A 15,288-nucleotide genomic window follows, 5' to 3' on the forward strand; every position below is an offset into this window, starting at 1 on the left:
AATCGTCGTTGTACTAAAGGACACTGAAACAAAAATTGAACTATTATAGAAAATCTAAGTCAGAGAAATAACACTAAGAGCAACAACAGTGAAATTTAGAAGTGTGAATTTTAACAATCAAAGCGAGAAATGAACAAAGGAGAAAGGAAGGAAAGAAAACGTGATAACACATAACAGCAGTACATTACACCTAGAACATTAACGGCCAAGCTTGGCCGCACTAAACACGACACGTTACTTGAACAATTTCAAACCCAATTATACTATCTTTCTGTACACACAAATTAGGCTTGTACAGACGCTGATAGATAGCTTCCAACACTTTTAACTGTAGTCCATAACCATGACGACCACGGCACAATACAGTGAACGGAGAGTCGGAATACGGATTGCAACAATCAGTAATAGCTAGCAGATGATTGTACACTGAAGACTTGCTACCACGAAACCTACGCACAACACTAACACTCTCACCGGCATTCTCACCATCACTCCCATCACTGCTCTCCGACTCACTGCTCCCTCCGCCGTCCGTTCCATCCTCCGCTTCCTCTGTACTCTCTCTGTCTCGTCCATCCCGCCTGACCGGGTCCATTGAACTCAACTCGGCCGTCACCCTGCTATCACGTCCCTCCTTTCGCCCTTGTCCGCTGAGTGCGTAGCTTCTGTTGTAGTTGGCTGTTGATCGTCTTGGTCTTTCAATTATGGGCTTGGATGGTGGATTAGTTGTGGTTGCTGTAGATTGCGTTGTTGGTGTTGGTGTGGGAGCTACTGATATGCAAGGTGGGTCTTTTTGAGTCGGCATTTGTAGTGTTAATGCAGCTGTCAGTGTTGCTCGCGGTCTCCCACTGGCAAGCTCCACCGCCGCAAGAACCGATGGCGGAGGATCAGGAGGAGGCAGTGGGACCGGGACCGCAAGCGGCACCGCCTCAGCCAAAGCCGCCGGGGGCACTGACGAGGGAACCACCGACGGCCGGAGCAAAGGCGGCGATACAAGCCGACCCGATGAGCCACCACGCCCATTCTCCTCCACCACCGCCACCAGCGACGGCGGAGCAAGCACAGTCTGTGAGCCAGGATCCGCGGGTTGTGTAGGCAACGGCTGTGTGGTTATTGGTTGTTTTCTAGGTCGCCCTCGCTTCGGTCTTTGTTGTTGTGCGCAAGGTGGAAGTATGTGACGTGGTGTGTGTTGTTTGATGCGTGCGTTCAGGAGCTGAACAGTCCTACCAACATACCGACTAGCGCATTGTCGGCATTCAAAGTTGTAAATAAGATGACTTAGGTGATGGGCTGGTAGGACATCCTTCCGCACCGTAAACGCACGCATCTTCGTAAAGACTGGGACGAAGTGTACTGCGTAGTATGTTCGACAAACAACAGACTTGACTGCACTACAAACTTAAGTCGACTCCTGCCCTTTCCACGGCAAACATAAATAAACGGGACAACGAGCAGGACCAATCATAGGAGCCTTCGTAGTTTGTTCGACTTTCAACAACTTCTGCAACAAAAACTCAGGGTACCCGTTCTTGACAAAAACTGCCCGGAGAAAATCAAGCTCTTCCTGCAGCTTGCAGGCAGAACAAATACGCTTCGCACGATCTACAAGGTTATGCACTAAGTTTACTTTATATTGAGACGAACAATAAGAGTCATATACAATGTACTGACCAGTAAACGTCGGCTTTCGATAAACGGTGGTCAGAACGTCACTACTCGTTTTTTCCACAAGCACATCTAGAAATGAAAATTTGTTGGACTGTTCATGCTCACAAGTAAAACGAAGGGCAGGGTGAATACTATTTAACACGTCAAGAAACTCGTTACTACGCTCCTCATTATCAAAATAATTTAGATCATGACAGTTTTGAATTTGTCAATATTCTGAGCGACCACTCCCTCCCCAATAACTTTGATATGTGCTCTTACAATGTTGTCAGTTTGTTCACTAATGTTCCTTTGGATAAAGTTATCGATAATTACTGTGAAGCGCTATAACATCGCTCACTATGTCCACCTGGCGAGTTACGTGAAGATTCGTTCCTCGAAATGATCCGCTTGGTAACGTCAGGTGTAGAGTTTTCATTTGGTAGCGTCATGTATCGACAGATTGATGGTGTTGCCATGGATTCGCCCCTTAATCCTGTTTTGGCAATTATATTTGTTGGTTTTTAACTTTTAACTTTTTACGAATGCCAGATTCCGGTCAGTTTGATGCTCCCCATTGTATGTGAGGTTTGTCGATGACTCCTTCTCGTATTTTCAGTCCGAGGCTCAGTGCCTCCAATTTCGTGATCTGTTGAGGAAGGTTGTTGATGGTATGTTGGATTTCACGTGTGAATTTGAGGAGTCTGATCGTCTACCTCTTCTTGATGTGCTCGTTGAGAAGTCAATTGATGGTGCTGTTGTCACATCGGTCTATCGCAAGCCTACGGCCACTGGCTCGTACAGTGGTTGGGATTCGTCTTGGGCAACACTGTATAAGATCAATTTGTTACGTAACTGTGTGGATCGTGCGCGTCGCCCTTGTTCATCCTCACGGTTGCTGCAGGAGTTGGAGAAGTTAACTGCACTGTTTCGTCACAGAGGATGCCCCGTGTCTGTTATTGTCAAGTAGAGTCAAACCTGTCAAGGCGACCACTCGGATAAGGCGACCACCTGTCCTGGAAGACCACTGAAAGAAGCACCAAGGGATGCTATTTCCAGTCAAAGGACCCTGGATAAGGAGACCACCTGGTCACTGAGACCACGTTTTCAAGGTCCCTTGAGCGGTGGTCGTCTTAGGCCGGTTTCCCTATATGTAACTGTGACCAATCCAAAGAAGAATGTCGAAGTGTCCACCAATACGGTATACCAATGTTTACCGTGGAAAAAGCGAGTCAGTATCCCACATGGTTCAGCACCGTGTTAAGTCTGCCGTGGAGTCCAATTACCTGTTGTTGTTGTTTGTTTATTTAGAGTCGAAGAACAAACAGGCAAATTTGCCTAATTACATGATATCGACTAAAAAGGAGAATAAAGTATAAAATGCCAATGAAGGTAATGATACTGAGTAGAGTGGGTAATGATACTGAGTAGAGTGGGTAATGATACTGAGTAGAGTGGGTAATGATACTGAGTAGAGTGGGTAATGATACTGAGTAGAGTGGGTAATGATACTGAGTAGAGTGGGTAATGATACTGAGTAGAGTGGGTAATGACACTGAGTAGAGTGGGTAATGATACTGAGTAGAGTGGGTAATGATACTGAGTAGAGTGGGTAATGATACTGAGTAGAGTGGGTAATGATACTGAGTAGAGTGGGTAATGAAGGTAATGATACTGAGTAGAGTGGGTAATGATACTGAGTAGAGTGGGTAATGATACTGAGTAGAGTGGGTAATGATACTGAGTAGAGTGGGTAATGATACTGAGTAGAGTGGGTAATGACACTGAGTAGAGTGGGTAATGACACTGAGTAGAGTGGGTAATGATACTGAGTAGAGTGGGTAATGATACTGAGTAGAGTGGGTAATGATACTGAGTAGAGTGGGTAATGATACTGAGTAGAGTGGGTAATGATACTGAGTAGAGTGGGTAATGATACTGAGTAGAGTGGGTAATGATACTGAGTAGAGTGGGTAATGATACTGAGTAGAGTGGGCAATGATACTGAGTAGAGTGGGTAATGATACTGAGTAGAGTGGGTAATGATACTGAGTAGAGTGGGTAATGATACTGAGTAGAGTGGGTAATGAAGGTAATGATACTGAGTAGAGTGGGTAATAAAGGTAATGATACTGAGTAGAGTGGGTAATGAAGGTAATGATACTGAGTAGAGTGGGTAATGAAGGTAATGATACTGAGTAGAGTGGGTAATGAAGGTAATGATACTGAGTAGAGTGGGTAGTAAAGTATTACATTGTAAAAGCCAGTTAGGCCAGTAAAGGAAATAATAATACAGCGGGCAGTGGCATTACTGAAAAGCAGCAGGTGCTGGGAGGGATCGCATGAATCGGTGGTACTGTGGGATTTTCCTGATGTCGGGCTGGAGCCTGTTCCACAGTGATACACATTGGAATGAGGCAGAATGTGTGCCAGCGGATGTCTTAGTGACTGGAAATTTAAGTGCTCGATTTCCCTGACTACGTGTAGCACGGCCGGCATTAAGAGGACTGAACATATCGGTAAGCAATGTGCTGCATTTACCCTGAAGGCAGCGCCAAGTGTAGCCAAGAAGCTTGTGGCAGTACATAACTTCTAGCGAGTGCAATCGCAATTGGCAATACAGCGGCGCAGATGGGGATACAAATGGAGCGTTGTAAACACAGCGGACTGCGCGCTTGAGTAGACGCGCTAGGCGCTCGAGCTGATGTGAGGTGAGGCCAGCAGAGAAACAGTTGCTAGCATACAGGAAGTCAGGAAGGATCATGGACTTCAGGTACGTGATGCGGCACGGGAGGGGCATGCAGCGCCTGTTTCTAAACAGGACAGCTATTTTACAGGCAGCTCGCTTGGCGATCTGGTTGACCATTGTGGTCCACTTGAGATCTTGGTCCATGTGGACACCAAGATACTTTGCGGATTCTACTTGTGCCAGGTGAACTCCAGAGCACATAACGCTGACACGAGGATTCACAGAACGATGGGCAGGGATGAACAAAATCTGGGTTTTACTCTCGTTTAGTACCAGGTTCCTGCTGGCAAGCCATCTGGCCAGGCGTGTAACTGCAGAAGACATACTGCGTTCCAGCTGATGTTTGTCCCTGCTAATATATATAGAGCATCATGTCATCTGCGAACTGAACTGTCCGCACACCATGCGGTTGCACTTCAGCTGCCACACCACGGACATAGAGGACAAACAGCAGAGGACCAAGTACGGAACCCTGGGGCACACCAGTGCTGGGCTGGAATACCTTGCTGTGCTGGTTCCCAATGACAACTCTTTGCTGCCGGTCACTTAAGTAGTCTGCCAACCAATTCAGCGCACTTCCACCAACACCAATACTGAAGACGTTGCGGATGAGGGTGCCATGTCCAACCTTGTCGAATGCCTTCGACATGTCAACAAAGGCGGAGCAAAATGAGAGTCCGGAGTCTTTGGCATTGGCAAAGGCCTCTGATGTCATCACAACAGCATCCTCTGTTGAGTGCTGTTTCCGGAATCCGAACTGGCAATCTGGGTAGAGGCTGTGGGTGGTCAAGAATTCAGTGAGTTGCGAATGTACGATGCGCTCAAGGATCTTTGAGATAATAGGCAACAGAGAAACAGGCCTGAAATTGGTGGCCTTAGTAGGTTCGCCGCTCTTGTACACAGGGGTGATATTTGCAAGTTTCATGGATAGTGGAAATCTCCATTCGGAAAGTGACTTGTTGAAGATGAGAGTTACTGATGGAGCTAAGAGGTCAGAGCATGCTGCTAGTACAAGAGCGGGTACGCCATCACTGCCCGTTGACTTTGTCGTATCTACACTGCTGAGCAACTTGCGTACACATGCGATGGATACTGGCTTGAAACAGCAGAGATCAGTACTTGCATGCGGACCAGAGGGGATGGACAGCACCTTTGGGCGAGTCGCATCGGTGACGATGTCCGCAAACACTTGTCCGATTTCATCCGGGGGGCATTGAGGAGCAGTGTGGGTCCGTGTTCTGCCTGATACCTGGTTAATCACTCTCCATGTTTGTCTTGGCTGGCCTTCCGCATTGGCAAACTGATCCTGATAGTAGCAGGCCTTGAGTCGTCGGTTAAGCTGGTTCACATCACGTCTGGTCTGGCGGAAAGCTTCATGGTCCACAGGGTTGCAGGTGCGTAGCCATTTGCGGTGGGCCCGGTTTCGACTAGATATTGTGGCCAGCAGGTTTGCATCCATCCAAGGAACATGTTTGCGTGTTTTGGTGCGGCGGGTCCTCAAAGGAGCATGTTTGTCTAGGATATCCAGGATTTTCTGCAGCCATCGAGTCCACATCTCATCACACGATCCATCCAAGGAGCACAAGTTTGCAGCCACGAGGTCATTGCGAAACATTTCCATGTTGATGCCTCGGAGGTGTCGAGTCTGCGGTTGAGCACTCTGGGGTGCACAGTCAGCAGTGGTTGCCAGGGTAGAGATGACAGCCGAATGGTCACTAAATGATACTGGGGAGACAATGGTTGGGGCTCTGCACAGCAACGTACTAAATACTAAGTCCAGGGTGGTTTGTGATTCCGTAATTCCGATTTTTGTGGCCTGACTCACACTTTGTGACAGTCCGAGGGTATTCGCGATGTCAGATAGATATGAGAGTTGACCACTCTGGCAGCTATAGGCAACATTGAAGTCACCACAGATTATCACATCCTTTGGCTCCCTCATCGCACGAGTGAACGCCGCTTCCAGGGCCTGCCAGTAAGAAACTCGCATATGAGGTGGCCGATACAGACAGGCAATGAGACAAGGCTTCGGCTGGGCCTTCACCTCTACCCAGCAGCACTCAATACCCCGTGTGGCAAGATCTGGCCGGGGGTGGCATTTCAGTCCGACATCAGTGTATATACACACACCACCACCCAAGTTCCCGCAACGGTCTAGGCGATGTAGGGTGTAACCTGGTATGGACATTTCTGCTGTTGTAATGGTACTGTTAGGTACCTCCTCCCGTACCTTTTCTAGCTGGCCTGCATGCACTTTCGTACTCACCTTTGGTCTCCTTTTGTTCCGTTGGCCTGGGTAGCTACTTGCGTGCCCATATTTGCCATAGCTACCCAGGCCCTTTATCTTGCCGTTCAGACTTGATCTCTTCCTCTTTTTTCTCACTCTTCAATGTAGTCGTTTCGTTCGTCTTGGTCTCTTGTCCCGTCCCTAATAAATGTCGTTCCACCACTAACTTGTTCCCGTTGTCCGTTGTCCTAATTCGAATTCGACAGTACCATCGAGCCAAGTTTCTGAGACAGCTATTACATTGGGCACACAAGTAGAGGCCAGTTGCATTAGATCCTGCAGCTTCTGGCGGAGGCTGCAGATGTTCAGGGACAGTGCTTTCAACGTGGAATGTGAACTAGTCATGATCTAATAGATTGTTGGTGGTCTTTTCGCATCTCCAGCGTCAGGAGGGGAGAGGTGCGAGCTATTCCTCTTCTGGCTGTTGTGCAGTGGTGTTGATGCACCTTTTGTCGCTGGTGGTGCGGCAGACAAGTTGTCTGTCTCCATCCGCGTCTCCTGAAGGAGCTTGTCCACGATGGTCTCAGTCTCCTGAAGGAGTTGGTCGCCCGTGGTCTCCTCAAAGAGTTGGTCGCCGGTGCTGCTGCCATTTTCAGAGGCCACAGAAGCAGTACCGCTACTTGGGGTGGATGTGCTATGGTCAATGCTGTCTCCAATATCTTCGCCAGACGTGGCTCGCCCACTGCTGATTCTGTCAGCATCAAACTTCCACAGCCTGGAGTACACTCGGCCCGGCCAAAAGTTCTTGGCAAGCAAATATCCAGCATCCTGTGCATTGATCATGACCCGCCCTGACACCGTGAGGCGAGAATTGTTGAGTGGCCGTTTCTCCAGTGTTGTCACGCTGTGTAGCGGGAAGTTAGGGAGTGCAGCAGCAGCAATTCTCCTGTGCAAGTAAGTTGCTAGTTGCTCCTCAGTTGTGCCTGCCTTGAGGTTGCCAACAAAGATGACTTTCTTTTTTGGTTTTCGGGGCTTGTCATGCGATACCAGAATCCAGGCGTCATCTTCGTCATCCATGGGTGGGACAACGTGGGACTGTCCTTTGCTTTGGACACCCTTTGCATCCTGACCACTGTCGCCGGTATTGTGCTTTTCGTCTGCTGTTGCTGCTGCAGTATGAACTTCCGTGTGGTTTGCTGTAGCTGCAGCGTGGGCCTCAGAGCTACCGGTATTCGTACAGTGCGCGTCCCCTGCACTGTCCGTTGCTACAGGCGTTGTCAACGGAGTTTCTGCAGAGTGTCCTGTGCATGTGCTACGGTGCGATGGGTCTGTACTACGACGCTGAACTTTGCCCCCAGTGACAGCCGTTGACGAGTTGCCGCTCGTTGTTGTGCGTCCAGCTCCAACTGCCTTTGGCCTGCTGCTCATCGGTTTCGCAAAGGCGGATGCCTTGAGGGTGACCAGTTCCTCTTTTAGTCCTTTGACCTCAGAAGATAGGTCTGAAAAACCTAATGCCCACATTCACTTTATTTACTCCACGGTGCGTGCAATCACGGTGAGGAAGGACGTCCTACCTACAGGCCAGCTATCCAAGATGATCACTTCGAGTGTGAGAGCCAACATGTAGGTAGGGCCATTCAACATCTGGACGCACGTATCCGACAACACGCACCGCTACACATTATTCCCCAGCACGCACGCTTAACTCGACCACGGAGGGCACGCCCAGCAAAGAATCATCCTGGTACAAGATGGTCTAACGCAGCAGCATCAACACCAAGCAACGGTACCTCACAATTATCTAGACCACCGGAAAAACAACCAGACAAGACACCTGCCGGCTTGGCGGTGACAGGAACCATATTAAGTATAAGAATGACGAGATCGGCGCTAGCAGCATGTGAAGCACTGGCAGAGTCAACGGCTAAGGTCCGCTCGACTAGTCTTTGATATCGGACGTGTCCACCTCACACACTGATTTTTCTGATGTTACTTCTAATAAGTATGAGACGTCAATTGCTAGTCGTTTTTTTAAGCATCCTGAATGTCCTGCTGTGTATTCAGACGATTGTTTTTCGATTGTGTCACGTGTACGCAGTGCTAGATTGTTGAATGGTTTGGAAGCTCTGTATATTCACACAAAGAAACCCAACTTTGAAAACAGAAGGAAATTAGATTCAAAATTAGGCTGTTAGGTAGGCCGTCAAAAACTCGTTAGTTATGGCCATTGGTCGTCGCTTGTTGTTGCACCACTTGTCACGCTTGTTGGGTTTTCTCGCATTCACACCTTTGTGTCATTGTTTATCTATGCATGGGTCACGCATTTTCGCTGTTAGTTTCAGCTACCATAGAATCCCGCGGATAAGCCCATGGGCTTATCTGTTTCACAAGGACATTTCGGTGGGCTGATACAAGAACATGGGCCTATACACGGGCATGGGCTTATATGCTGACACCAACATTGTGCTATTGAAAAGTACCAAGGAAGTGAGAAGTACATTGCTGACGAAGCCTTGTGATGTTCGAACTTTCCCTGGGCTTATACGCGGGCATGGGCTTATACGCGGGTGGGATTATCTGCGGGATTCTACGGTATATTCTTCTTTGCGCTGTTTTATCACCTCTATGAAACCGAAAACTTTCAAGAATCAAGATGTTCGTAAAGAGCCTGAAGTGTGTCCATTTTCTGAGTATCACTGTATGCCAGATTGTTACATTCTTAGTGTTGGAAGGCCGTCAGTTGTTCTCAATGAAATAGTACTATGCCAACTCACCTCTTCTTCATCTTCCTTCTGACAGCAGCAGTTGTACTGCAATCGTCAAGCCTGGCCAAACTGGAGCAAATCAGACAAGCCCATACGATGCATCTATAATTTCTTCTTGATAATTTATCGTAATTATGATATGACGAAAAAACGAACTCTTGAAATTTGTCAGTAAAATTCATTTCCCAGTTTGCCTTACATTCTGTAGCGGAGAGAGCCTTCGATCCTTGCTTGAGTTCTTCTTTCTGCTTCGACAATTACTGTACGTAGTTAGCAACAGCGGCCAGCAACATCAATACTAGTCTTGTAAAACTGGAGAAAAACGATATAGAGCCGCCTGTAGCTGTGTATTCTGGACAGAATAAAGACTGAAAAAAATAGTTTTGTGTTATCCAGTATTTCATGTAGCCTCTGCAGCAAAACTCGATGTTCGACTGAATGTGTACTAAATTATTATTCCGAAAGTCATGCTCCGTGCTCACGAAGCCCTACAACTACAACTAATACCGGTACTTACACACAAGGCTACAGACTACAGTGCTGCACCCTACTCCCTAGTGACACATCAGCTCCCGAAGTGGACTTGCCTAAACTAAAGCTCCAAGAGTACAGCGCGCGCGCTACGCAACAACACGCTTACTACACACTGTCGTGGACATGGAGATCCGGTCGCACGTCTAGCGGCCCCGGCCCCCAGAGCGCTCGCCGTGCAGCCTAGCCGTGGATAAGCGGTATGCACTTTATGCGCAGTAGCGCGCTGGTCGCATCGGATCAACATGATTGTGTACAGCACGCAGCGTTCTGTACGCGCTGAGCCTGAGGGCGCCGGCCCCGGTAAATCGACTGGATTTCCATGCTACAGTACTTAGTCCGGGAGCTGAAATCTGTAGGATGCTTTTTTTTCTCGGGGTATGCCACTTCAGAGGGAGGACTTGAAACTTCGCACAGAGCTAGGTAAGGGCCTCTAGAGGACGATTTGAGAACTAACTATGTTACTTGGCCGTCCCGAAGCTGTGTAGCAACGATGGTGCGAGGAGGTTTGTTCGCTCGTCGAACACTATTTTAAATTTTCGTTCCGGTGATTTCACAATGTTTGCGCCGTTTAGTGCGTGAAAATGGCCAAAATCAACACGTTTCCATGACGCAAGCAGACATTTTTATTTTATTTTTATTTATTCATTTCTGCACCTCGTGGCATGTCAAGACAGCCAATTGAATTGAGGAGAGGGTGAGACCAACCACGGAAGAAGAGAAAAAAACTGTCCCTGCGGGAATTTGCGGAAAAAAACTCTCGAAAACTTGCGCAAGAAATTGCGGCAGAAAACAACAAAAAATGCGACGAAAAGTGCGGAACGATGCAGAACTTGCCAGGAATTCGCGGAATTATTTACAGAAAATTGCAGATTTGGGCCAAATCACGCAATTTGTTGCATCGTATATCTACTCGGGAGTAGTACGAGTGGAAATAACCTACAGCCTTACAGGATCATGGAAAGCACTGCGTGAAAAGTGCAGAAAATGTGAGATATAGTGCAGAAAACAACAAAAAACGCGGGAAATCCCGGATTTTGCTGAAAATCGCGGGTTTGGGCGAAAATCGCGAAATTTGTTGCATCCGTGGAATCGCGATTTCCTGGAGGGACAGAAAAAAGAAAATGAAGAGCACGTACACAAAGTGGGATTTTTCCATCTGAGGACCAAATTTTGGTGAATTTTTCAAATTGAGAAAGGCGAACCGAAGCATAAAAACATTGTCGATAGAAGTGTTTAAATTATTTTGTATTGCTCACTTCGAGGAGGACAGTACAGGCTGTCTTTGCCGACTTGGGAGCTTCCTGTTAGTGTAAACTGCAACATGCCTATTCACCCTGATGGTGGCAGGCAGGTCACGTAGCACTGTCAGTCTCCATCGAGGCGATTATTCTCACCTGTAGTACTTTTCTCATCGCTACATTCGATTTCATGCCAGTCAACTATTGGACGGAGAGTTGTGTGTTGAAGCAGCTAAGGTACGTGTCTTTGATACAAACACGTACCACGGTAGCTGTTCTAGATCACAGGAGAATTATTTGCATGATACCAAACCAGTAATTATGTGACAGTAGGACGTCAGTACTGTGCATCCTTTGAACAAAGTAACTCAGCCAAGGATTAACTTAATATAAGAAGAAAAGAGGACCCAAGAGCTCTTCACAATCAGCTCATGCATGGCGATAACATTGCACCACACTGACCAACAGTACTGACGCTGTACACTGTCTGGCCTTCATAATATTTACAAGTATATTTACAAGTATAACAAAAACAAATAATTACTCCACATCAGACTCAGGCCCGGAGTTCGCACTAAGTTCGCTGTCCGAACTATCTGAGTCGCTGGGGTCACTGGTGTCCGAGCTTGGTGGACCATGTGCTGGCTCTTCCGCATTATCTGCATGGAGGTCATCATGGTCGTCATGGGCATCATCCACTTCGCAGTCGTCCTGCATGGCTTCAGCACCTGCGCTGCCGCCCGCGGCATCTGTTTGTTGTGCAGTTGTGTTGAGGATGTTGGCAGGGTTGTGACATTGTGCTTTGCATTGGCAGACATCTGTGCAAGGTTGCGATGACGCCTTGCATGAGCAGCGCCCAGTTCTGCATCCCTTGCGGCACTTGCAGCTGATTACGCTGAGCAGTTGCTTAGGTATTTACCTTTAATTTCACAGGAGTAGAGAATCAAATCAATCATTTCTTCAGGTATGGGTAGTTACTGTAGTGGCAGTGCAATGCTATAATTATGGTGGCCACGCAATCGGCCATGTTAAACCCCCACTTGCATTCGCAGGTAGCTTTACTCAATGCCTGTCAGGATATTCCTGCATACAGATTGCAAGTAAACAAAACGTCATATATCTGTACAATAGAGCGCATTGTAAATTGGGTTAATAAATGCGACCATTTAGAAAGGGTATACATTGCCAGAGAACTCACCATCTGTGTCCAGTAGCCAATCGTTTCCAACGGGCGATTCGATTTCTGGTTCTGGCTGGAGGGCGCGCCACCAGACAGCAGCTTGATAGTTTGCCCTTCTTGAATGGCTGCCTCAGAGCAGCCGATGACGGAGGCATCCTCTGCGGGGTGGTTGTGTTCTTGCACAACATGTTGTAGCGAACACTACCAACGTCACGGGTGCTACTATCCCCGTACAGTAGGCATGTGAACGCTTCACAGCTCTTCTCTAGGTCATTGCTGAGGCTGAAATCCTGGCCGAGATGTTGCATTGTTTCACAGGCTTGTGCGGTTTTCTTGACCAGCTCCAGACCAGCTCTCTTCCCTTTCCCCACGAATGCACTCGCCGAATCACATCCGGAGAAGCTGTGGACACCGATGAAAGCGCGGCACGTTGAACTGCCCAGTGCTTCCGCAATCGCGTTGATGTCCACCAAACGTGCGCGCTGCTGCCGTCTCGTCTTGAAAATGACCTTTCCGTGCAAGTCGTGGCACAACGCAATTGCCAACCAACACTGCAACATCTGTGTTGGGGGAACTGATAACAGCTACCGGCAGTTGGCCTTGGAAGACATGGGCCCTCCACATCATCGGAGCAGGTACGTGGCTCCCTAGCCTGGCACTCCGTCGCCTGGTAGCTGCACTTGCCTATACCTACAAGCTCTGCTATCTAGATGCATCCAGCCCTCTGAAGCAGATGCTGCCTAAACCAGCCACTCACCGTGCCCCCGAGACAAGACCTACCCGTCAGTCTCTCCAGCTGCAGGATTCCCATCCATACCAGATGACAACTGGCCTGCCTGCCAACACCCGGAATAGCTGTCTCCAAGGATTCCCTGCGTGCACTGTTGCAACATGGAATGCCCTGCCACCAGACCTGTTCCACCACCCACCCGCCCAGCCTCACATGCAAAGCTTTAAGAAAAAGGTGTACCGTCACCTTCTTGCTCAGGACTGGCTCTCTGCTACTGATGCACTTTGAATCTGCTCGCCAACGCTTTCCCTGTTCTTATTAGTGTTCAGCTGCTTACCTTATAACCCTGCTGCCATCATCACCAATATTCTGATTCTCATGCACATATCCCAGAACCTGCTATCCTTCGCAGTCCCCATCACCAAGAGCACTGTGCTCTTCTATCTCCCAGCTCTCTCTCTCTCCCTCTCTCTCTCTCTCTCTCTCTCTCTCTCTCTCTTCTCTCTCTCTCTCTCTCTCTCTCTCTCTCTCTCTCTCTCTCTTTCTTCTCTTTCTTCTCTTCTTCTTCCCCCCCCCCATCTCCCGATAATTATTAGCCCCCGTTTTCTTTCGACGCGTTTGCTGTGCAGTGAAGCCGAGACCCTAGGTCGGTGGAGCACATCAGACCCCGTCACCACGTCCACGATTCATGCCTGCGATGCTGCACCGCTGCTTTGCATGTCATGATTGGAAGCTGTGGCCTTAGTAAAAAAATAAATAAAAAAAAACATGAGCAGCGTGCAACAGGAGCCGGGTGTCAGCTTCCTCGTGGGAGCAGGTCAGTTCTGGAACAGCGGCGACTGTAAACAAAGATGTCCCCGGTGCAGGTGCAGTGAATTGGAAGCAGTCCTTCTTCACTGTCAAAATGACTTTCTGGCCACATTTCAGTTTTTTCGGGAGTGTCTCACTAGCTCTCCAGTCACGGCTGATGAAGGAAATCAGTGTCATTTTGTTTTGCCCATCGGACAGATAGCGTTTCCACTGCCGGGGTGTGGGCTGCTCACTTCGTTCTGCTTGGAGGCGCAGTGGAACATTCTTAGTTGAGCTGCTGGCCCTCTCTTGGCCCTTGATGGATAGTTCCGGATATTGGTCACAGACAAAATCTACTCTTACTGCGGCGAACTTTGCCATTGTAGTGATGAGGCGGTCGAATATCAGGGTGCTCAGCTCACCGAATGTAGCAGGTATGGTAGTTATGGACTGGAGCAGAGCCATGCCATCAACAAGAATAGCACCTTGTCCAGGAACCGTCTCCAGGAGGGGAGTGTCTTTCTCCAGTTCCATCAGAAGCTTGGACTTGACTGTGCTGACTCGTGTGCCATCTGCGTTGGCAATCGCCCACGGTACTGACCCCAGCTGATACTCGACTAACTCTCTGGCATTGACCTCGCGGTGCTTTGCCATGATTGCTAGCTTAGTGAACAATTGGCGGTCATCTTGGACGGCTTGCGCCTATGTCACACACGACAGAACAAAACAACAGAGAGCAGGACGCCGCAAATTAGGGCCTAAGAGTAACTCTGGAAATTACTTGTTCAGTGTGTCATCGAATTATGATGGAGATTATGTCTGCATGCCACATACAACAACTCAATAACAATCTATATGCATTTGAATGGTGCAGTGAGCCAAAAACATAACTATTCACACTTATACGTGAACTTACATTTGATTTGCTCTTGCTTTGTGGCTTCTCTTTGGTGCTGTACGTGAGTAGCTTGTGGGCTGGCAGCGGGTTGAAGAAGGGCACGTTGCTGCTGGTTACACGCTCAGTGATGAAGCGTTGCACGGCAGTGTTGCCAACATCAAATGCCCGGAGAAGATCTTGCTGCAAACTGGAAGTCGCACAAATTCGGGATGACAGACTAACAATGCCGTCTCCAAGAAATGGGTTCCCCCAATCTGTTAGAAGGCGTGCCATCTTGTGGATATCCTGTCACATCAGAACTGGGCGGGGGGTGCTCTTGCTCTATGTCAATCTTCTCCAGTTTTGGCAGGCCTTTCACTACACCATTTAGAATAGAGCATTCCAGAGAGTCGTGATTACAGATAATTGTGGCGTAGTCCTCCCCTTGCTTTTTCAACGATTCCATTTCGGCAGAGAGCAATGGAAGAGCCAGGTCCAGGACTTTTTTTGGACGCGGCATGTGATTATATTTCCTTGGAGGTAGAAGGTTGT

General features: G+C 48.3%; 1 protein-coding gene across 1 annotated transcript; it reads right to left on the reverse strand.

The window, feature by feature from the left end:
* Window positions 1–12,218: 12,218 nt before the first annotated feature.
* LOC135804492 (uncharacterized) lies at window positions 12,219–15,030 on the reverse strand. Its single transcript, XM_065318411.1, has 4 exons — window positions 14,776–15,030; window positions 13,839–14,561; window positions 12,359–12,849; window positions 12,219–12,243 (listed from the first exon to the last, which is right to left on the reverse strand). Exons 1-4 carry the CDS (start codon window positions 15,028–15,030, stop codon window positions 12,219–12,221), a joined length of 1,494 nt encoding a protein of 497 aa, XP_065174483.1.
* Window positions 15,031–15,288: the final 258 nt, after the last annotated feature.

This window comes from Sycon ciliatum, chromosome 1 (assembly GCF_964019385.1).
Source record: "Sycon ciliatum chromosome 1, ocSycCili1.1, whole genome shotgun sequence".
Taxonomy (NCBI): domain Eukaryota; kingdom Metazoa; phylum Porifera; class Calcarea; order Leucosolenida; family Sycettidae; genus Sycon; species Sycon ciliatum.